Genomic DNA, 25,155 nt, shown 5'->3' with positions numbered 1-25,155 from the left:
GCGACAACGGGAGGAGTGAACTCTCGCTGGAGGGGGGATGTTGTACCTCCAGAACATTGGAATTTTAATGAATAAGTTTGAGTAGAATTTTTACTAGAATATTGTCTTGGTGTTGTTTGCAATACTGGTTGAAGGGCTGTCTTAACGAACAATGTGCTTCGGAATTAAAACAAGGAATGTTTATGTTGAACAACCTTTGTGGTAGTAATTAGGTCACACAAGGAAGTGTGAGTATGGGGGTGGAAAGTGGGGGCTTGGCCAATGCCTACGAGATGGGTGGTCCTGATTGGTCGGGAACTCTCTGTCCCCATAGTGCTTACTCGTTATTAGTAATTACTCATTGCCCCTAGAGCGGTGAAATCTCGAGGGTACGTGCCTCTGAAACATGGGGAAAAAGGCACTCGGGGTTTCTCTCCTCTTGGAAAGTGGGTCTTAGGATCGCTAGATAGTTTAAGTACGCTTCCCCTACGAGGTGGAGCTAGATCTCCCTGCTAGTAGGCTCGAACTCGACTCACTTTGTGATGAGAGATCGTCCGCTAGTCGAACCCTGAACCATTTTGTTTGCTTCCGCAATAGATCTAGTGGCCACCAGGTTCAGCATCCAATACGCTGGTTGATACGGCGGGGTGGGGACCTCACACCTGGTATCAGAGCGTGGGTTAGGCTGGGAAATAAAGGTGTATTTTTGAACATTTAAAAGGAACTGAAATTATATAGGTAGCTGATCCAAATTCCTTGCATTGGTGTTGCAGGAAGACTCCGTCCTCAAATATCGGAAGTTCCAAGTGTTTGAGCTTATTTATGAGCAAGCTCGAAGATCCCCAGTTTACCAGTTTAGGCGAGATGTCATGGAGATACTGATGAAGGCTTATACGCCACACTCCACTCGCGTTGATAGAGGATGGAAACTTGATTGGACATTTCCAGGAGGGGTTTACTACATCAACGCTCGGAAGCTAGGATACCTGGCTACCAACTTGAAGAAGATACGTTGGGGAGAAGAGTTGAGAGTAATAGAGATATTCTACTTGGTGCCTACACGATTGGACCAGACTGTTTCAGACAACTCCAATCAAACCATCAACGACTGGCTCTTGGAGAAGGTCACCAATGTGATCCCAGCGAACCGAGTCAAAACCTTTGGATTACTGAAATCGAAACTCCGGCTTGATATCTTAGTTTTATTATCCACTCAAGAATGAGTATAGAAACTATTACACGAATGAAGTAATGCATCATGTCAATACCATCTCCTAGGCGTATGTTATACGCAGTCCATAAAGCCATGTAATAAGCTGATCATCAGTTATCCTAAACCTTGAGGGGTTTCAATTGTAATAAATTTCCATCAATAAAGTGCTTTCTGTCTCTGAATCTCTGTCTCTTGATAAAGTAGAATCTTGAATTTTATTTAAAGTCTAGTGTCTATTTTGAAATCCAAGTAATGTATCAAGAATTCGATTAATCCATGTGGGTACCGCCTGTTGCTCTGTACTCGGCAGCGCAAGAGAAAAAGCTCCTCCTTAAGCAAGCCCAACCTTTGATCTTTAAGGGCGAGGGGGAAAATGTGGAGAGAGATGCGGAAGTATGGATGGAAGCCATGGACGATTACTTTGAAGCTGCGAGGACCCAACCCATAAATCAGACCATGCTTGCGATGTTCCGCTTGACTCGCGATGCCAAGATATGGTGGAAGCAACATTGCAGGGACATGAATATTAAGGGATCTTCCCAGTCCTGGGAAGACATCAAAGCTACAATAATGGGGCGATATTTACCGCATGCCTATAGAACCTTGAGGATGAATGAATTCTTTTCACTTTGGTAGCTGAATTCATCTGTCGAAGAATATTATGCAAAGTTTGTCACTCTTCGGAGATATGCTCCTAAGATGACCTTGGAACAATAGGTGGCGAGGTTCTACCAAGGGCTAATCGACCCTCTCAATACTCGATTGGAAGCTCTCACGCCGACAACACTACAGGATGCCTTGTTGAGGGCCAAACCTCTAGCTCTCGAAGTACAAAAGGCTAATCAGAACAGGAGGAATCATTGGGCAAAGAGGGCAAGGACCACTGCTTGGGAAAACAGACCAGCCAACCAAGCATATAACCAGCGCCCTACTGTGGCTACCACCATAACCATGGAGTTCCCTGATGTCCGATGCTATGGCTGCGGCGATCATGGACATTACAGATCCAATTGCCCCAAGAACATTTAGGCAAACGCTGACAATGCCATACCCTTAAATAACCATGGGCATGGCCAAGCTAATGGAAGAGGAGGACGAGGAAGGATGAGAAGAGGGCGAGGGCGTGGAGCTACCACCAGAGTGAATGCCGCAGTGGTACAACCAACTGTGGATGACGAAGCAGTGGAGAGAGCAGCCCTACATGCTTCAATTGACAATCCCAATGGTTGCGAGCAATACGCAGTCATTCATACGCCAGGATCTCTCAGAGGTGAACAAGTTAACTTCCTTATAGATTGTGGTAGTACTCTTTCATTTCTTTCACCCAGATGCATGAGGAAGCTAAAGCTAGATAAGTATCCAACAAGCAAGCTAGCTGTAGAGTTAGCAAACGGCAAGGAGGTAGTATCTTAACATTCTGCAAGAAAAATCAATTTTGATTTAGGGGGACACACAAGTTCTGCCCAATTTCGAACCTTACCCTTAGGATTCTTTGATGGGATACTAGGGATGGACTGGCTAAAGCAAAATAGGGCCCACATACATTGTACACAAGGGAATTTTACCTTTACTGATAACTTGGGTAATGAAGCCTTAATCCAGGGGGAAAATGGGAGACCTAAGGCTACTCTAGTTAAGGCCAGCAGACTTTTGAAGGGACTAAGGAAGGGTTAGCAAATTTATGCGGTTAAACTCAACAAGGTGGACCAATCAGATACCTCACTTCGACCAAACTGGTTGAGGGAGTATGATGATGTATTCCCCGAATACCTTACGAATCTTCCACCACACAGAGAGGTAGATCATGAGATTGAGACTATCCCTGGGTGTGAACCTATCTCAAAAAGACCTTATAAAATTTCACTTCCGGAGGCCATCGAACTCAAGGAACAACTTAGGCAACTCATTGAGCAAGGATTCATTCGACCCAATACTTCTCCTTGGGGTGCTCCAGTTCTTTTTCAAAAGAAGAAGGATGGGACCTTAAGGCTATGCATAGACTACCGGGGACTGAACTAGGTAACTGTCAAGAACAAGTATCCAATTCCAAGGATTGACGAAGTTTTGGACAGACTCCACGGCGCCAAAATATTTACAAAGATAGATCTAAGGTTAGGATATTACCAAATCAGGATCAAGGAATCGGATATTCCAAAGACAGCTTTCAATACTAGGTATGGGCACGACGAATTCACAGTAATGTCTTTTGGTCTAACAAATGCTCCTGCAAGCTTCAATCGACTTATGCAGGATATTTTCAGACCTTACCTGGATGGTTTTGTCTTGGTTTTCTTTGATGACATTCTTATCTATTCTAAGAACGAGGCAGACCACGAAGAACATGTTCGCAAAGTACTTGATCTTCTTCGGGAACACCAACTTTACGCTAAAGAGAGCAAGTGCACTTTTTGCTCACCAAAGGTCAACTATCTTGGATTTTTCATATCGGCTGAAGGGATTTCAGTGGACCCAGACAAAGTCAAGGATATCGTTGATTGGCCTCAACCATCCACTGTCAGCGAAGTAAGAGGATTTCTTGGAATAATGGGATGGTACAGGATTTTTGTCAAGGATTATGCACATATTGCTGCACCTTTGACGGAACTCCTGAAGAAAGGGATGAGGATCGTATGGAAGACCGAGCACGAGTCTAGCTTTGCTAAACTAAAATAATTCTTGGTCTCAGCTCCTATTTTAAAGCTTCCAGATTTCAGTAAGGAATTTGAAGTAGCAACCGATGCTAGCAAATTTGCTCTAGGCGGAGTTCTTACTCAAGAAGGAAGACCAATGGCATATACTTCACAAAAGCTGAGAGATCATGAGAAGAATTATCCTACTCATGATTTGGAACTTTTAGCAGTTATTCATGCGCTGAAGCTATGGAGACATTATCTTCTTGGGGGCAAGTTTCTGCTGGTTACAGACCACAAGAGCTTAAAATGGATTTTTACTCAACCTATTCTCAATATGCGACAACGACGATGGATAGAGCTATTACAGGAATATGACCTTGACATAAAGTATAGACCAGGGAAGGAAAATGCAGTTGCAGATGGTCTTAGCCAAAAATCCTTTCTCGGAGCTATCTCTATTCCAAATAACCCTATCTGGGATAGAATCAAAGAAGCATCCTTGGTAGATCCAGAGTACCAACGTATAGTATCAATAGTCCAACAGAATAAGATGCCTGAAGCTAAAGATTACTCTCTTATGGGAGGATGTCTTTACTACAGACATAGACTCTGTGTACCCAGAGATCCAGCCTTACAGAAGGCTATTCTGTATGAAGCACATGATAGCCCTACATCCGGACATCCAGGCTATGCTAAGACTCTTCATGCCGTCAGGAGGAGTTATTTTTGGTCTGGAATGAAAGGGGACATACTTCGCTATGTGAGGCAATGTCTTTCTTGTCAGCGGATAAAGGTCGAAAGAATCAAGTTACCAGGGCAACTTCAACCTCTTGACATACCCCAGATGAAGTGGGAATGCAGCAGTATGGATTTTGTTACAGGATTACCTTCTACAGGAGGTTATGATTCTTTTTTCGTGGTTGTTGATATTCTCACAAAAGTGGCTCATCTAATACCCGTAAATACAACCTTTACTGCTTCAGATGTTAGTCGGGTATTCATCAAGGATATTTTTAGGTTACATGGTCTGCCCAAGCGTATCGTCAGCGATAGAGATGCCAAGTTTACATCAAAATTTTGGACTTCTCTTTTCCAATCTATTGGGTCACAATTAGCTTTCAGTACAGCGTATCATCCGCAGACAGATGGGAAACTGAAAGAGTTAATCAAGTCATCGAGGACATTCTCAGAGCCTATTGTTCACAAGAGCCAAAGAAGTGGTTACAATATCTACCTTTGGTGGAGTATGCTTACAAATCTTCCGAACACAGAAGCATTGGAATGTCGCCTTTCAAAGCTCTGTATGGACAGGACTGTTTAGCACCACTAAACTTCTCAGATCCAACCATCAGGGTAGAAGCATCTAGGAAGATTTTAGAAGATATGGAAGCACAAACTAGAGCTATTCGCCAGGACATTCAGGCCACTCAGGATAGACAAAAGCACTATGCAGATAAGAACCGTTCAGAAAGAACTTTCAAGGAAGGGGATAAAGTTTTTCTGTGAGTCCGACCAAAGAAAAGCAACTTATCACTAGGCAGATATAAGAATCTCAGCCTAAGGTACTGTGGACCATTCGAGATCGTTAAGGTTGTGAGTGACCAAGCCTATAAGCCAAAGTTACCTGCAAACTTGAAGGTTCATGATGTGTTCCACGTCAGCTTACTAAAACCCTATATTCCTAACCCTGATCAATTCTTAGACTCATACCAGATAGTCATGCCAGCAGAAGGAGTTCTCGAGCTCCAGCCTGACTACGTACTGGAAACAAGGGAAAGAAAGTTACGCAACAGAACTATCACGGAGCATCTAGTAAAGTGGAAGGATTACCCTGAAGAAGATGCAACTTGGGAGGACGAACCAACGCTCATAAACGACTACCCAAACACATTCTTGAGATGAGGACATCTCAAAATTTTCACGTTGGGGAGGTTGTAAGGTCTCTGACCCCGATCAAAAAAGAGCACCCTTGTACCATGAAATGAACATAATGAAAAAAGTTACTATTTTTAGCAGTTTTCCAAATTCTGTCAGTGCCATGATAATTAGAATGTTTTAAAGCTTCGAAATGTGAATTAAAATAATTTTTCTAAAAAAATTCCAAAAATAGTAAGTATTTGGTCACCCGACCCGTCCAGTTTTGATCGTCTCGAAAAACTGCACCCGTACCCCAAATTTGAAAAGAATGCATTTTCGGACCCCGGGGGGCTGCTAAATATGGCAGGTACTTGCGCCAATACGTCTTAGTTAGAGCTTCGTATAGCAATTTTCGGCATCAAAATCCGACTCGTATGACCCGTTTTAGCCTAGAATCAAATTTTCTCAAAATTGTCCGGGGAGGTACGGGGGGCCCGAGGCTGTGTGGGAACAGGTTCCATCCCACTCCAGATCAGCTTTAGCAGCTAGGGGGCACCCTCTTGCCTTGTGGGAGTCCTGGGAAAGCTGCCAAGCCAGTAACTAGGTCTCAGAGTCAGTTAACCAACCCAACCTAACACTTGGTGGGTAGGGGAAATGAACTTGCCAATGCAAAGACTGAGTGCACCTGCAGATGCATTTAGCAAGGCTGGTCGATTTTCAGCCTCTAAGAGCCTATTTAAAGACCTGCACACACACACACACTTATGCTCATACACACACACACACACAGTGCATACACACACACCTACACACACTGGGAAGGTGCTGCCGGTTCACACACCCTTTCAAGGAGAAGCAAGGAGGAAGGTGCTGCCGAATTCTCGTCTCAAGAAGCTCGATTAGATCAGAAAATCGAGAAGATTATCAGCCCTTAATCACGATAACCACGGTTTAATTAATGCCATCTGTAAATTCCTTTCTTTACCATCTAAATTCCTCGTCTATTATGCTTATTCCTAGTCGTAATTCTCTATAATTACTCTCTAAATTCTCTTTAACCATATTCTATTATGTAATCATCATTCCATAGCTGAATTATCAACCATTCATCATTCTCGATTAATGATTAGTGTATAATTATTAGAATTTTCTCTCTCTAGGTAGCATAGTAATTAATCGGTAAGCTAGTAATTGTGTAGATTGAAGAGAATCACTCATTAATATTGTAACTAAATTAAATTCATTTCCTTTATGCATTAAGATTTAATTAAGGAAAAAATTAATATGTCATTAAGTCTCTAAGAGTTGACTTTCCTCACACATATGCATAAGGTAAATCTGCATCATCTAATTGCTAGAAGAGAGATTAATCATACTTATTTCATCTCTCTGGTAATTCCATTAGTGAAATCCTAATTATTCTTAATCATGTAAGCCGAATAATTATCTTAGAGCCGGTTCCCATAGGATTATGTGTCATCCATAATGATTACTATATGAAAAACCCTAAACCTCGCATATAGGAGGGATTAATTTATGTTGCTAATCTACCTATTAAATTGTTATGACACTCGCGAACCTTAGCTCTTTCTCCAAGCTAATTAATTAAAGTAGTGAGACAAATGGCTCCGGTTAAGAGAACACGCTTCGGTGGTGCCCATGACCGCGAGGCGGGAACCAGCAATGTCAACGGGAAGGGGAAAGCTCCCATGGAGGAACAAATACCGGCCATCTCGGGCCATCGACGAAGAAATGGAAGAGGTAGGTCATAATTTCATTCAAGCTGTTTTGCACACGTACGTTTAGTTAGGAATGAACATATCCCCAAACATGTTGGAGAAATCCGACAGAAACCGCGGCATTGAATTCATTGTACAATAAGTTCTGAAGTAGGAAGGAAATGATTGATGGGTATGTTGGTTGCAATAGGAAAGAATGTCTGCTAAGGAAAATTTAGTTCGACATGTTCATTTTATTTCCAATGTTGAATCAATCCTGACCCCCCTGCTGATCACAGGGGGCAGAGTTACTCGTTAAGGTCTCTTGAATCCACGACTTGCTTTTTATGCGGTGGATACCCACGACTTGCTTTCTATGCGGTGGGAACCCACGTCTTGCTTTCTATGCGGTGGGAGTGTCCATGACGTGCTTTCTATGCGGTGGACATACCTAGTTGTATGGGCAGCTAGGCGACAACGGGAGGAGTGAACTCTCGCTGGAGGGGGGATGTTGTACCTCCAGAACATTGGAATTTTAATGAATAAGTTTGAGTAGAATGTTTACTAGAATATTGTCTTGGTGTTGTTTGCAATACAAGTTGAAGGGCTGTCTTAACGAACAATGTGCTTCGGAATTAAAACAAGGAATGTTTATGTTGAACAACCTTTGTGGTAGTAATTAGGTCACACAAGGAAGTGTGAGTATGGGGGTGGAAAGTGGGGGCTTGGCCAATTCCTACGAGATGGGTGGTCCTGATTGGTCGGGAACTCTCTGTCCCCATAGAGCTTACTCGATATTAATAATTACTCATTGCCCCTAGAGCGGTGAAATCTCGAGGGTACGTGCCTCTGAAACATGGGGAAAAAGGCACTCGGGGTTTCTCTCCTCTTGGAAAGTGGGTCTTAGGATCGCTAGATAGTTTAAGTACGCTTCCCCTGCGAGGTGGAGCTAGATCTCCCTGCTAGTAGGCTCGAACTCGACTCACTTTGTGATGAGAGATCGTTCGCTAGTCGAACCCTGAACCATTTTGTTTGTTTCCGCAATAGATCTAGTGGCCACCAGGTTCACCATCCAATCCGCTGGTTGATACGGCGGGGTAGGGACCTCACAAGCAAGGTATGAAAATGAAGAAGACATGGTTGTCGAGTGTGATGATGTAGGCACAAGGTTCTATAGTATCTCTCATGCCAAGGGTGATCACGTTTGCCTATCAAATGCACTTGAGTTTTTTATAGAGGACCTAAATCAAGGTGATTGGTTGCTCATTGGACGTTATCTAAGAATTTTGACAAGGCAAGAAGGGTGGACTGATCAAGAGTTCAAAAGAATACGTAGAAAAGCCTACGGATACTATCTGAAAGATGGGTACTTATGATAGCATCCAAAACAAAGAAATGGAATTCCATTGAGAGTTGTGAATGATAAGGATGCTCAAAATGAGCTTATGAAAAAGTTTCATGAGAGTCTTTACGCTGGACAGAAAGGTGTATGGGCCACCTTTACTAAAATGAAAGAGAGGTATTGGCAGAAAGGTATGTACAAAGATGTATCTCACTTTGTGGATTCTTGTGAAACTTGTCAAATGTTTTCAAATGTAAGTCATCGTGATGGGTTGCACCCTACTTACCACTGGCCATGCATTATAAGTGGGTAGTAGATTTGGTTACAATGCCGTTGGGTTTATGGAAAATGACATACATAGTACTTGCACAAGAAGACTTAACTAATCAGGTTAAAGGCCGTACTCTAAGAACAAAAATCACAAAAGGAATATGTAAGTTCCTCTTCGATGATGTAATTAGCCGTTATGGTGGCTGAGCTGATAGGGGTGAGTTGGATGCTGAAAAAGCAAGGGATTTTTCTCTAGATTGGGCATTAAACTCGCTCTCACTACAACATAGAATCCTAAAGGGAATGGTAAATCAGAATGTGGGCATCCTCCTATCATTAACACTAGAATGGTAACAGGACACTTTTATGTCCTTAGACACTTTTGTGTCCTGTTAAGTGACCATTTTGCTTGAATTATTTGAAGAATATGAAAATGAATTTATAGGTGCTATATATCCACAAAGTTGCCTTATGAGCTGAAAAAAACTTAGCATTTTTTTTTGAGTATCGATCTCACCATTAACCTTACTCTTACACAACATTTTTGAACCTAAACTGTGTGGAAAAACGGGTCGTGTTTTTGGCTTTTTTTTAATTTTTGGCAACTATACCACTCTAAACTTCATGTTTGTGAGGTTTAGATGGCTAGAGGTTAGGCCTTCATAGTTCTCAACATGTTTTGATGCTTGTAGGGAGAGCTAAGTGTTAAATTGAAAGTTATGACCAATTTACAAGAATTGCATAATCCTGTTTTTTTGGCCAAAATTAGCACTTTTATGATTTTTTTGGTGGCTTTCTTGATATCCAAATTCAATTTTGATTGTGTAAGTGTGATGTATAACATAAAGCTGATATTCCTTGAGTTTTGGGGGACCTAATATGCTACATAGCATAGTATATGATGATGGTTGAGTTTTTTGATTGCTGAAGAATACGATTCATTTTAGAGTAGCAAGTATAACTTTTTCGATATTGCTAGTTTCTTAGGCCAATTGTGTGTATTTTGTAGGCAGTAACCATATCTAATCATAGACTGCAAACTTGGCTAGATATTGAGTAGTTTCTATGGGTTTCTAGAGGTCATAATGCTAAACCCAGTTTTTTCATGTTTGCTGTATTTAGCACTTTATCATTGCCCCCAAGGTTCCAATTGTAAGAGATCCATTATCCTTTTGACATGCTCCATGGCTCCTTTTGAATCCAAAGGCCCAAAGGGAACTAAGAAAACATGTATATAGTATCTGTATTGAGCGTGACTATAGAAACTTTGATGATAGGTCCGCAGAATGGCAAAAATGTAACTTTTTTGTACCTATTTTTTTTGCCCAAAAAAAAATTAGTGAGGTAAAAGCAACCATATGTTTTGGTCATCAATCCATTGAAGTTAATGGGGCATTTTATCTCACGTCCCACAAAAATCTCCACTGTTATTTATATGCAATCAACCGTAAGAAATTGCTGTTTTGGGCAAAATGCACTGGTCCATCAACTTTGGAGGCTTGTAGTGACCAAGGGATGAGAAAAATTACAAGTTTCTCATTTTTTCCATATGTAGTAGTTATTGAACTATAAGCTCATGAAAGGATTTTTCAAAATGAGTGGATCTACTATGGTTTTGGAATTTTTTCCCAAAACCCTGAAAGGACACTTTTATGTCCTATTAGGTTACCATTCTAGTGTTAAAGCTTCGGCTAAGGAATGCAAAGGTAAAATGGGATAGTGGCCTAGGTTATTGTCTTATGCTTTATGGGATGATCGTACAACTCATAGCTCAGTTACTGGTTATATGCCTTTTGAGTTGATGTATGGTCAGAAACCTGTAATGCCAATTGAGGATGTAATTCCCACATGGAATATATTGCCTTGGGAAGATGGAATGAGTAGGCAAGACCTTCTTACTTTGCGCATACAACAATTAGAAATAAGGCCTCGAGATATTGAGATTGCAGTAGCACAATTAAGAGATACAAGGTTGAAGAATAAGGACAGATTTGATAAAAGGCACAGGCTCAGACCTAGAGCTATTGAGGAAGGTGATTGGGTGTTGGTGTATGACAGTAGTCTTGATAACGAACATTCAAAGATAAGAAAGCTTTCAAAAAGATGGTTTGGTCCTTATGTGGCTGCATGTACACGGGAATGCAACTTATACCTTGCATGAGTTGGATGGTACATAAATGAAGATTCCCATTGCAAGGAAAATAATTAAATTTTTCAAAAGAAGAGGGGATACAGATCCCTTTGTTTCACAAGAAAGACAAAATGAAGGCACTGATGAACATGTTATGGATGAAGATGAAGAAAGAGATGATGATGCACTGGACTTCGCTACAAGTGATGATGAAATTAATATGTATGTTGACGTAAATGAGGAATGAACCTGCAAAAGCTATGTGTGGCACATGCCAGAGGATGTGTAGGTTTAGAGGGGGTGGATGTCGTACCGTGGCACATGCATAATCTGAAACTAAAATATCTACCTTACTCTCAATGTTTTTGTTGTGTGGGACCAAATGCTATGATGTATATAGTGTGATATATGCAAAAATAGATGCCACGGTTGCAGTTGTATGCATACCTTGCCGGGTAGGCGAGACCCTAGACATGGCTCTGTGGCATGCCTTTTCACATTAATATATACCCCTTTTGCTTTAGCAATGTATAAATTTCAAGTGTATCGAAGTGGCACGCTCGTTTTGCCTAGAAAGTTCAATGCGGGCAATCTCGGCCAAAAATAGCAGGTTTCATCGCGACGTAAGAGATGCATCCAGAGTGCTTGCCAAGTGGAAAAATGAAGTTCAAGATGAAATTTAATACCAATGGGATTTTTTCACAATTTTAGGGATTTTCCCAGCTCGTTTGGACTTTTTACGGGCAAAAAAGGGGACTTTTTTTTTGCTAAAAATGACCAAAAATGGTCATGAAATGGTGAAAAATGACACAAAATTGGTCAAAAATGGCTCAAAATTCCACATCACTCACGGTGCCATGACTATGAGGAGTGAGGGAACATTTTAGAACAACACGATCAGCACTATGAGCTCCTCTGTGAAGGGATACAAAGTTTGCACCTAAGGTATGCTAGAGCAGTCTTGTGCTGTTCGAACCTTGTATTCAAGGCTGTGAGGCCACCAATTAGTGTTTCCCCTCTTCAAATACCTACTTGGGAATGAATAATGAAGTTTTGAAGCTTCCATGAAATGCCTATGACGGAGAATTGAAGCGTTTGTATAGGGTTTTTATCAAGGCAAAAGAGCACTGCAACTGTGTAATTGGCAGTGAGGCTACACCAAATCATCACACACACACAAGAGTTTTGAGTTAATCTTGGTTCTTTTTCAAAGAGAATCTTTCATGGTTGGAGTTTTGTTCTTTTCTAATGTGCATTTATCCTCAATTCTTCCATGACTAGCTTGATTTTGCTGCGAACTCTCACAGTCAGAGACCCGGTGCTTTCCTAGCCGCACTTCGCATTTCTTGACAACGAGGAACAACACCCCTCAGTAATGCTTCTTACTATCAAACCGAGCTAACCATACAGTGCCCAATTATCCACATTTTATATTGCACTGCTAAGTATAGCCAACCCGACCATTAAGTATAGCACTACTAAGTATAGGCTTTTAATGTGACAGTGCTTACCATTTAAATTAAAAAAATGACAGAAACGAGACCATTAATGCTAAGCTTAGTGTCCAACTTGAGTTGGTTGTGTTGTAAGCTCCATGTTTGGTGCAACAGAGGTAAAAACACGCAGTCCTCACACTTAATGCAAGTATAACACACACAAAGCTACGTAAGGGACAAAATGTGTCCTCACCTGCCCCTGGGGACTCGCGGATGGGTAGCCGCCTGTGATGCAGTCCGGCATAGTATAGCTACCATAGCGCCTCACGGCATAGTAAATGAGGGCAGTAAGTAGTATTTTAGCCACACCTTGTAACTATCATAACATTTTAAGGGTTATATCCCATAAATGGATATTCATCTAGTAAAAAGGTGAGGGACATTTTTAAGGCTAGAGTGTCGACAATCTATGGCATATTATAGCCTAATTTGATGCTGAAAAAACTACAAGCAAGTAGTGAAGTGCATATACGCATGCATGCGTGCGTGCATGTGTGTGTGTGTGTGTGTGTGTGTGTGTGAGAGAGAGAGAGAGAGAGAGAGAGAGAGAGAGATATTTCATTATTGTCCTTGAAGGTGAAATATGACCTTTGGGACCTAAAAACAAAAATAATTTTAGTGGGGTGCATGGAGCTAATGATTGACTCTCGATACTCAAGAATTGTGGACATGAGTATCACAATTGAGAGTTAACATTGTGGTTGAGAGATGAATATATGTAGAGAGAGCTCATGGTTGAAAGTCTAGGGGAAATAAGCTATAATGTGATCGAAAGTTGAGCACTTAAGTAGGGTGTGAGACTTGTGAACTTATTGGAGGCACTCGTGAACTTTTTTTTTTTTTGGGGGGGGGGGGGGGGGGAGAGAGAGAGAGAGAGAGAGAGAGAGCACTTGAGGAAAACCACCATGGCCTTCATATTAAATTGTATATGGTAAAAAAAAATAGCTCCTTTCAGAGAGGGGGGGGGGGGGGGGGCGGCGAGGGGTAATCATACTAAAGGGATTTAACATGATCTCATAAGTGCATGTACAACTCGCCATTAGTGTTATAAAGTCCCACTGCCTAATTGGCAACTTGTAGTGCCCCAACGATTTGTTCATATTATCAAGACTTATCATGATCTCATAAGTCCATGGATAACCCGCCATTGGTGTTATAAAATCTCAGTACTATAACCTAAATATTGTCAGCTTGTAGACTGTAGTGCCCCAACCATTTGCTTGATATTGATATATATATATATATATATATATATATATATATATATATATATATATATATATATAGAGAGAGAGAGAGAGAGAGAGAGAGAGAGAGAGAGACACACACACACACACACACACAATAATCTCAACTCAAAGTAATTGGAACATCCTTTGCATATTTAATGTAACTTTCATAGTGGCATGAAGTGTCTCGATCTTGCATAGACTCATTAGCCTGGTTTAATTTAGTATGCCCTGACTTGAAAGAATTTGAGCCTTTAAAGCATGGCACCCTTAATATACAAATATCAACATCAGCATTGGCGCTTTCTTGTAGCCAGCTTGCTCAATCACCTTATGAAAAAATCAATTTCCATTCCTTTAACATCATAGTACACTCGAAAGCCTTAGAAAAGTGAAGTTTGCCAACTTATCTTCCAAAGAACTTTGATATCCCTCGTAAACCTAGTGCCAGTCTAACCAAAATGCATCTATTTCTCACAAGCTATTGCACCACATGGGGTTGGTGGCTTTCTTTAGTCAAGCAACTATGTCAATGCATACTTTGAAGGAGTGGCACTCACTCACCACTACATTGAAGGACTTGAGCAAAATATTGATATGCTAAACCCGATCAGAGAGTTTAACACTTTAGAGCCAATTTGGGAATCATCAATTTCTTGAAGATTTGGTCATATGAACAAATATTTCTCAAATTATTTTTTAAGATTAAAGCTTTCCATAAGGTAGTACTTGAAAAGACCTTCCAAGCCATGTTGTCAAAGCTTTGGCTAAGATTTGACCATACGGTCAAATCTTAAGCTCTTATAGAAAGTGAAAATTGAGAAATTCTCAAATTCACTAATATAGTGTTAATTGTGTTTGCATCTTGATTCAATTGCATGTAAGATGCATCGATCAATCGATCCATCGATCAAGCTGTACCTTGTATGCAAGGAATAGAATACTTGATACCATTTACTCAATTAATGATCGACAAAAAACGCCTTTGATATTGACATCATATTATTGCATTCCAATATAGACAGACATCATGCCAAAACTAAAGGAATCAAACGTGCACCTAATCTCAATATTGAGAAGTCTTAGAGTTAATATATGCATCTCTCATGACTGATCAGGGGTGATACATTATGTAAAATAACAAATATATTTGGAGGTTAGAGGGCCAAACTTGCGTGGATCAGGCCAATAAGAAGTTAATAAATATCGTTGAGAGAGCTTCTTGTACAATGGGCAGGCTTATTAGCTTGCGAAAGTGACTCTCCGAGGACGATCAGAAGATGCTGCAGAGGGGCTAGTGATCGCGGGGGCCGCCATCGTGGACGACGTGCAGGCGTCCAAATCGGGAGGGGCGAGGTCCAGGCAGTCGTTCACGCTCTCTGCAAACACAAATTAGAAATGTATGTGTGTGTGTGTGTGTGGGTGTGGGTGTGGGTGTGGGGAGAGAGAGAGAGAGAGAGAGAGACCTAGAAGGGCGGCGATTCTGGCCTGGCTTGCAGCGATGCGGGTGGCGATGGCAAGTTTGGTGGAGTTGAGGACGTTGAGCGTGGAGGGGGTGGTGGCAGGGCAGGAAGATTCGAATCGCTGCAGCAACTCCCTCTCCAGCTCCTGCAGCTCCGCCAGCAAAGCCGCCTGCATGCGCCGTTGCATGGCTTCCGCGGCTCCTCGCCGTGCCTCCATCGGCGTCTAGTATAGGCCTAGGATCTCTTGGGATTGTGCCTCGTTAAAAACTTCCCTCTCTCTACCTCCTCTCTCTCTTTTGCTCTTCCTTACCGTCCTTTGCTTTTGTGTTCGCTTACTTCTCACCCTAAGGTTCTTTGTCACTTCCTTGTCACACTTCCAACAAGACCGTCACTAACGTGCGAACGGCAGCAGTACTGCCTAAAACCGAGACGAGAGAGAGAGAGAGAGAGAGAGAGAGAGAGAGAGAGTTAGAGTTGTAGCAGCATACCTTGCACTCCTTCTTGCTCTCATCTCTGTTGGAGTCTCTCTGCGCTGCTGTTCTCCGCAAATTAGCTTTTTTCATGCAAGCGCTATTTTTAATACAAGCGTGGCTCCAAAAGAACACTGAAAAGCAACATCTTAAAATAGCTTCAAAAAACCTTAAAAAATTGTACAACATTTCATAGGCACCACATCTATATCACTCCTTGCAAGCAAGTAGTGCCAACAAACCTTGTGATGTTTCACGGATGCACCCTCAGGTTTTGTAACATGTGTGGCCCTATTTCATTTGCATCGGGATACGGCTTGCTCCTCAACTTCGCTGTTCTACTTGTTTAATGACCTAGCTCGCCTCAATCGACAATCCAACCCAGAGTGTTGCATACATAACAACCATCCATGCATTGTGGGAAAGGCTGGTAGGGAGCTCTCTACAAGCAACATGTAAGATTGCTTAAAGTCCAATGATGACCAAAGAAGCACATACATCGGTGGGAGACCCTAAACGAAGCCTTTGGCATTTATTTTCTTTGTGATAGGGGACGTTGGCATTCTTATTTTTGCCTAAAACAAGTAATTTGGCTAACCACTTGACAGCTTTTGACATGGTTGCAAAAAAGTATATACAAGTATAGTGGTGTAGCAGTATAAGTTTGTAGGGCAATCACGCAATCACGCAAACAAGGTTAACCAATCACTTACTCATAGGTTTGCTATTTGATCGGTTGTTGAGCGATGCACGGACGTATTCTCGGCAAACTTATGGTTTACGTACAATGGTCATGGAGAAGGGATGGGTTTGAGTTCATGTGGAGTTTGGAAGTTCGAAAGATTTTGCTCGAGCTTATGTGTGTGGGGCATCGTTTTAGAGTTAGAATAAAGTCTAGATTCTTTCTTTTTTTCTTTTTCTTTGGGGGGGACTCATTTGAACGTAATACATGGCTCAAAGCTAGGGAGCAAAGAGGGACGACCACACGGAAAGAACATCTTTAAGGGTAGATTTGACCTAAAGTGTGGGCCATGAGGCCCATTACATCAAATGAGAAAAGTAAGCTCTTACGTTATGAATATATCGTGGACAAAGCATGATGATGAGCAAGGTATATTTCCATTTCGAAAGTATAGATGCTTGGGCTATTTCCTTTCTAGACCCACCATTAAGTGGTATATTAACACCTATTAAGGCCAATTTCTACAAAGATATTCTCTTCATGGCATAAAATTGCAGCACCAGGTAGTAGGACAAACCAGAGTTTCTCCCAAATATCCCTACAAGTGGAATCTTCAAGGATATTATCCTCACTATAGGTATCTAATTCAACTATATCTTAAAATCGCGAGACAACAATTGAACTCAAGCGCAACAAATCATGCATGCAGAGAGCATTTTGAGCTAAGCCAATATAGCACGACCAATATATTGTGCACTAGGCAAAATCTTTGTATCTCGAAAGATTCTCGTTAATCAACCACCAAAAAATGATGGTACCCAGTAAGCTTACTCACTTCTGATTTTATGATGTAGAAAATTTAAAGATTCCACCTACTCAACCATTTGCCTTTGAAGTCGACTTCCAAAATTTGAAGGGTCCAGCTAGACTCAAACCGGGATCTACTTAAGCAGTACCCTTAATTGCTAAGAGATGTTTCACATGCTGTAGGGTTGGGGTTGAGGTGACACAAGCAGATTTGTTTTCTCGCTGCTAAAACACAAGAACATGGTGGGGATTTCTATAATTCCACTTCTTTTGGCAGAGTTACAGTGAGAGGATAGAGGTAGAGAAATCCAAACACTGCTAGAGGTAACGTGGGTAGCGGTGGTTAACCGATGCCTTGTGCAAAATGCCTCTAAGCTACACATGTTGGCTAAAGGCCCACTTTTTTTAGAAGTACACATTCTCTTATTATAAAAAAAAGAACAGCCACGCCATGCCCCTACACACATGCAATATTGGCATGCATTGTTGCCATCATCGACATGTTGGAGAGGGGGAACAGGGAACACACCGAAACACACACAATTGCCCCTATATAGCTCGAGGTATTCATAGCATGCCTATCCTCTCGAACCACCTTCAAAAAATTTAAACCACACTAGCAAGCATGCACACTTTCCAATGCACACACAACCTGCAAGATCTCTACACAACACACATGCACCATTGCGGTTCTTTTTGACGCTTCTGACTCACACAACACCTCTTGCTCACTCTCTGCACACAGGCATTGCCGGTTCGGCGGGGGGGGGGGACACACATTCACTTCCGACATCGCAGAAAAAAAACAAGACCAGGAGAAAGAGAGGGGAGAAGGGGGAAAAGGATGCCGCTCATGGCAAAACTTGTTACCATATACATGTGGTAGCGATGTGTGTGAACACACTTAGAATTGCTCGGGTATCTTTTCCCTCACTAGGAGGTTTTTTCCCTCGTGCATTGTATATACGCCCATCACTCTAGGGCTATTTATCTTTCCATTGCATACTAAGTAGTACACTCTTTGTTGTGTGCCTTGAGCTTCCTGCAGCTTCTCCAAGCTATGTATGTTTTCCTCCAACCCTAAATCCAACAATTGGTCTTAGAGCAGGTTGCGTCCTCCCAGACTTAGTTTCCAGCAGCTCCAACACATGCCTGCTCAATTTCTTCAATTTTTGTGAGCTTCGGCGAGCATTAGCAGCTCAAAAAATACTTCGGGATAGCTCGTAGAGCTTGGTCTACTCAAAATTTTCATTTGGGCTCATTTGGCCTCCATTTCCACTACAGACGGTACTGCACATGCTATTTCTTCATTTTGTTGAAAATTTCTTTTAGTGCCATTTTTTGCATAACAGGTCTGGTACATTCTTCTAAGGTTTGTGCTATATAGCACATGTTGTTCCCACTTTGTTTCTTCTCTTTTCAAGCAGTTTTCACACCAGGTGTAGCATTTGCCATGGCTGACAACAACACAGATGTGTTCAAGATGTTTTATGTTGAAGGATATATTGGATGGTACCCTATGTGGGCTTATATGATGCAGCATGTCCTTGTGTCAAAGGGCTTTACTGCTACTTAAAGAAAAGGTGGTAACAACAATGTAGCCACTTATCATGGTTCTTCTGTGAGTAGTAAATCACATGTTCCTAATGCTTCTGTTGGCACCAGTTCTTCATCTGGGAATTTTGGTGAAAAGCGCAAAAAGAAGATGAGTTGCCATTATTGTAAAGCTAATGATCACTTGATCAAGCAGTGTCCAAAATTGAAGGCAAAAGAGGTTAAGAAGAAAGAGGTTGGTTCCACTACAAGTGCAACTATTGTTCAGTCTTCTGTGAGAGGAGATTGTGATGCTGATGTTGATGCAGAATGAGCCTTTAGTGCAAAGTGCACTTATGATCCTTTTGTCCATGATGCGTGTATTTCAGTTTTGTTGTAGATGCTCATGTGTGGTACTTCGACAGTGGTGCTACAAAGCACATTACCTCTCATCGTGACTTGTTTCCCTCTCTTGAGGATGTTCCTTATGGGAATGCAGTCACTTGTGCCAACAATGCCTCTTATCCGGTCAAGGGAATCGGAAAGATTGTGCTTACTGCTACAAATGGTAGTTCTTTCACACTTGTTGATGCATTGTATGTACCTGGAATCAAGAAGAATCTTTTATCTACAATTGCTAGACTTGGTCTTGTAGTCAAATTTGTGGATGACAGATGTATTGTACATGATCTCAGCTTTGGTGATAAAATTGTTGCATCTTGCATTTCATGTCGTGGGTTATATGGGCTCACTTTGTATGACAATTGTGGGAAGAATTTTGCAAATGCTGTTGTGGATTCAAAGGCTGTTTTAGGTGCAAAACTTTGGCATGCATATTTTGGGCATCTAAATTTTTCTAGTTTATCGTGTTCGCTTGCATTTGCAGAAATCTGATATGGTTGCTTCTTTGCTTCCCCTTGAAGCACCTATCAAACATGTTTGTGAAGGTTGTATTTTGGGTAAGATGCAATGTTTGAAGTTTCCAAAGGATGGTTTAGTTAGGGCCACATGCAGATTGCAACTTGTGCATAGTGATGTTTCTGTGCCCATGCAAACTCTGTCCTTGGACAATTACCTTTATTTCGTGACTTTCATTGATGATTACTTCAGGCATGCATGGGTGTATCCGCTTAAAGTGAAGTCCATAGTGTTTATCTGCTTTAAACAATTTTTGGCTATGGCTGAAAATGTCTCAAAATGTACTATGGGCACCTCCATTCAAATCGAGGGGGGGAGTATATGTCTCATGAATTTAATGCATTTTTGGCTAGTCGTGGGATAAAACACCAATGTACAGTGTCGTATACGCCTCATCAAAATGGTGCTGCTGAGAGGAAATGCTACTATGTATGGTCGAAAGTCAAGCTTTACCGCATTCATTTTGGCTTGAGGCCATCATGTGTGCCACTTATGTACTTAACAGGTATCCTACGAGAGCTTTGCAATCTATGACTCCTTATGAAGCATGGCATGATAGAAGGGCTTCTATTGAGTACATGCGAGTTTTTGGTTGTTTGGCTTATGCTTTGGTGCTACAAACGCAGCGCATTATTTTTTGTTATAGCACTGAAAGCAAAGGTTACAGGTTGTATCATTTGTAAATAAAGTGTATCTTGGTCTCATGGGATGTTGTGTTTGTGGAAGATTTTGTTCAGCCCTTGATATCATGTACAAGAGACAGTAATGTAAGCTCATAGGACATTTATGACACTTTGTTGCCTCTTTGCAGTGGTGGAAGTTTGAATGTGAATTCCAATGAGGAAAATGTACAACCTATGGAGGTTTTTAAAAATGTTACAGATCAGCCTATTATGTATGCAAATGTACATGATGCACTTGATGAGGAAAGGGCTATATAAGAATGAGCAGGCTAGAGGTATGCCAAAATGACTGGTGCATACTTTGCATGGCAGTAAATTGGATGCACCTTTGTATAGTCATACTTGTTGAGGTTCTCGTGATGCATCTTATGCATCCAATTGTTATGTTTTGGATGTGTCTAGCTTATGTGATGTTGAGGAACCTCTATCTATTGATGAAGCATAGTAGATACTCTACTCTCAATCTCTTGGTTATATCCTTGATTGGCAACAAAACGGCATGACCTTAGGTACATAAAGACTTGAACCCTTCGATAAAAATGGATACCTAGATTCCCGTTCCAATACCAGCTCGTTTCAGATGTAGCCAATTCAATATGGTAATTTTTTAAAGCTATTTCCGATCTCCCCATGGAATCAAAAGTATATAATTTAGTTAAATGATCACATAGATACGCAAGAACTCTTGATGCAAAAAAAAATTCAACCCTCAATCTGCAACCTTCAATCATAGAAATCTCAACGTCAAGTAGCAAATAGTGTCCAAATGACTTCAAAATTGCTAGGCTAGTTGCTTAAGGTGTTAACCAACTATCTCGACCAAAAAATTGTCAATTTTGAGCTTTCTAGCTAGTAGGAGATAATAGGCGCACTTATTATCTACTATGCCAAAAAGTGATGATTCTGCACCTTTTCTTGTCCTCACTGGTCAAGTATGTTCCCCACAAGCTATGAATGAGCTTATTTCAATTTTTTTGAAAACTTGGTCTCAATCCCCAATAGTTTCTGTATCTGGCAGTTTCATATGCAATTCTTGTGGTTATGCAAGTCGAATAATGTCCAAATCACTATTTTAGCAAGAGCTAGCTCGCTTCTTCTGTTCTGGTGCTCAATTTGTCAATTTTGTGAAGAAAGTATGTAGTCTTAATTTGGATTTTGCCACCTATAACCCATGTTTCATTAAGGAAGGGTGCTAAGAAGGCCTTGTTTAAGCAAAACCCAAAGTTGGTGGTCAACTCAAAAGGATTCAACTTTAATTTTCCTAGCAAGAAAAAAGGGGAAAATTTTTGGAATTCTTTAGTGGTTTCTAAGGTATCCATTTCTTTGCAAAAAATACCATCAAATTGAGGAACAATAGGGGTTGCCAGTGCAGTGAAAAAATCCAAATTAAGACCACTAGGTTGAGGGAAGACCACCAGGTTGAGGGACAAGTTTAGCTCTTACTTGGGGAATTTCTAGAAGGGAAAGATATCATACCTTCTTTGGTAGAGGCCAAGGGTGAAGGGAATTCAGTAGAACAGAGTCCAACTATTACACTTGTGGCAAGTATGGACATTTTCTTAGCACAATGTCCAAAAAATTTAAAGGTTTTCTAAACCACTATCAGATCTTACGAATTCAACTAGTCATTAAATTCCTATCAAGAACTCTGGAGTCTATCTTTGGAAAGGAACATCAATATTAATAGGGACATTAAAGCCAACTTTTTAAAAAAAAGAAGCCAAAGGAAGAGGTCAAGCAGCATAGACGGCACCAAGGTTACTAAAAATTGTTGCAAAAAAGCTTGTGCTTTTGATAGAAAATAAAGAGAAGCAATCAATGTGTGCTACTTACCCAATGATGATCCAAAGAGAAAAATTAGATGTAATCATTCCATGCTTTATTAATCTCTTTGCAATCCTTGTTTGGTTGGTACAAGTAAATACTACTACATCTTATGGTTTTGTTCATTCCAAAGCTATATTTTCATTAAGTTCCAACACTTTAAGCATTGTGAATTACCATATTGTAAATCTCTTACCATCTCCCCATACCACACTTGACTGAGCATCTCGTGGAATTTCCCACGAGAATTTTTGAACCGCACATTGATCCTCCCTATAGGCACACAAGGTTGCAAAGTAAAAATGGCTTGTGACTTTTGTTGTCGTTTCCAACTATTTTCTACATCACATAAAATCCATTCAGTATATGCTATCAAAATTACACCTTGTACATGGTAGCTAACATAAATAGCATATTATGTTAGCATTTTTTCACACAAGAGAATCACAATTGACTTCAAACAAGAGCCATGACTCTTTGTGTTGCCATAGCTGAGAACTACTGGCTCAAAATACTACAAGACTGGCAATTTCTTGATAGAGGAAGGCTCATTAAGGCACCTTTCAACCTTAATTTTTACAATCACTCCAAATGCACCTACAATGTTGATTTATTTATCCACTCAAAAGAGAGTAATGGAGTTTACAAAGAGCATTCCCAATTATTACACTAAGTTACTTTGGAATGTATACATACCTTACTTAAAGTGTGCCTGCAAATTTCTTGACCCAAAGGCTTCATGTGAATCAAGCATCATGTGGTTTGACCATTCTATCTAGTACATTCTTAACTAGTTAGAAGTCCTCATTTCTAAAAATCTAACTAATTTTTGTATGTCTCTCTTTTTCTCTTGGCTTGGTGAATAAGTCTACTCCCTAGTGATTTCCCAAATTGAATTTAACATATTTAGAAGCTTAATGCTTGACATTTTCAGAAAAATAAATCAAATGAACAAGGCACCCATATAACCACCTATATGCAAACTACAAAGGTGTTAAGCTTCCTACAAGTTTTCTTAAACCTGGTCCATGTATTGAAGAAGATAACACACCCTCTTTGAAGAGGCAGAATTCTTTTGTCACACCAGATAGTTCTTTTACTTCTTTCCTAACCCCCAAATCCACTTCTAGAACTACAAGAGGGAGAGAGAGAGAAGCTTCATTATAGAGGAAGAGGAATGAATGCCCCTATTCACCACCTTCCTAAAATTTAATTTTGATATGAATGCACGTTTTTATTCAAATTTTGTCCTTGGTGAAGGAAAACAATACTTAAGAAAGTGCATGGCAAAGGATTAATTTATATACATTGTATATACCTCAATGAACTTTTGAATTGGTTTCCCCCTAAATCCATCTTTTGGGAAATTTGTTGTGCTCTTTTTGGTCTCCATGATCTATTGCAAAATTTCATGATTGGTTGTTCTTTCACCATCGTATCAAAAATTTGATATATAACACCGATTTCCTACAAAAAGAGCTAATTTTTTGATACAATTGTATAAAGTATTATAAGTTTTGTAGACCTTTTGAAGGACTTGGTGAGCATGTTTGCACTTATGATTTAGAAGTTATAGAAAATTTTAAAGTTAGAAAGATTATTTCTTAGTTGCTTTACTGAGCTAGTCAATTCACTCCAACTGGAGTTGATACTTCAACTAGATTTAACTAATAGTAAAGATATGCTTCCTATAGAAAATTTCTCTATTTCCACCACAATGAATGTATTACAATAAAATCTTGGATTACTTGAGAAATACGTTGTCTTTTCAAACTCTCTCATAAAAAATGGTTGATTCTTGGATTGGATAAATCATTGAATAACTCTACTATTTTGTAAAAGACTTGCTACAACCCACAACAGGCTCACAAGGATAGAGTTTATCCTTCATTCTTTGATCCCCACCTTCATTTTTGCTACTATCATTGGCCATTACAATAATATTTTGTACTCTAGTGATACTAATAAATTACATGTCATGTTTCCTACCTATAAAATTTACAAAAATAAGTTTAGATGGATCTCTAATGCTTCTGATGGCATTACATTGACAATAAAAAGGACATCACATCATGTCTTAGTCTCATCGTCTCACAATTTGAGCTCATATGTGCCAAGAAACAAAAAATATGCAAAGATTTTTGAAATATTAATTACAAACCCTTTTGGCTCGTTAAGAATTTCACAAAAGTAACTCTTAATCTTCCAAAATAAATGTATCATCTTTTTTTTATAATGTTAATCTTTCAAAAACATTCCTCTCAATGGGGATGTTGACCTTATTAGCATCCTACTTGAGATTATTGAAATGGATTTCAAAAAAGTTGGACTATAAGGATTGCCAAAAATCTCACTTTCTTTGAATTAGGATGCATTTATACGCGGCATATCAAAAATAACATGCGTATAAAATACTATTATATGTTGTTATTGCGAATAATGTCTGAATATCCTAATGATTTTCTTTTGATTAAAAGATCTTTTGATCAAAAGATCTTTTGATTGAAACGGGTAGTTATAAACGCTGCTTTTGATCGAAAACGCGATTGCCGCTGCATTGTCAGTTTCAGAGAGACCACCACCAGGAGAGACCAGTCAGCTTCAGTATGACCACCAGTAGCCAAAGCAATATTCACATATAATTTTTTGCTTAGATTTCATGAGTACTAACTTGTTTTTGTGTGTTGTGTCAGAATCGTGTGGTGTAGCAATTCCTCTCTCATCACAGAGTTGGCTTGCAGACTATAGGCCACTTCATGGTGTGTAGCCATACGGCTCACTCTAGAAGTGAGTAGAATTTAGTCTCACTTTTCGTCGTGTGCAACCATATGGCCCACTCGGGGGGGGGGGTAGGACAAACTTAGATTCTCACACTGGTGTAGTGCAGTAGTTTATCTCTCACCACAA

General features: G+C 40.3%; 1 protein-coding gene across 1 annotated transcript; it reads right to left on the bottom strand.

The window, feature by feature from the left end:
• Window positions 1–14,834: 14,834 nt before the first annotated feature.
• LOC147445369 (uncharacterized) lies at window positions 14,835–15,600 on the bottom strand. Its single transcript, XM_086526015.1, has 2 exons — window positions 15,335–15,600; window positions 14,835–15,247 (listed from the first exon to the last, which is right to left on the bottom strand). Exons 1-2 carry the CDS (start codon window positions 15,546–15,548, stop codon window positions 15,111–15,113), a joined length of 351 nt encoding a protein of 116 aa, XP_086382141.1. The 5' UTR covers window positions 15,549–15,600; the 3' UTR covers window positions 14,835–15,110.
• Window positions 15,601–25,155: the final 9,555 nt, after the last annotated feature.

Source organism: Adiantum capillus-veneris, chromosome 12 (genome assembly GCF_014529385.1).
Source record: "Adiantum capillus-veneris isolate H3 chromosome 12, ASM1452938v2, whole genome shotgun sequence".
NCBI lineage: Eukaryota > Viridiplantae > Streptophyta > Polypodiopsida > Polypodiales > Pteridaceae > Adiantum > Adiantum capillus-veneris.
The sequence above is the reverse complement of the archived record's forward strand: the minus strand, read 5'-3'. Positions and strand labels throughout refer to the sequence as shown.

What these genes read in the sequence shown, in the direction of transcription:
- LOC147445369 (XM_086526015.1), bottom strand. Translation starts at nt 15,548, where the DNA reads ATGGAGGCACGGCGAGGAGCCGCGGAAGCCATGCAACGGCGCATGCAG. An exon ending in CAGAATCGCCGCCCTTCTAG is followed by an intron (nt 15,248 to 15,334) that starts GTCTCTCTCTCT and finishes TTGTGTTTGCAG; the next exon opens with AGAGCGTGAACGACTGCCTG.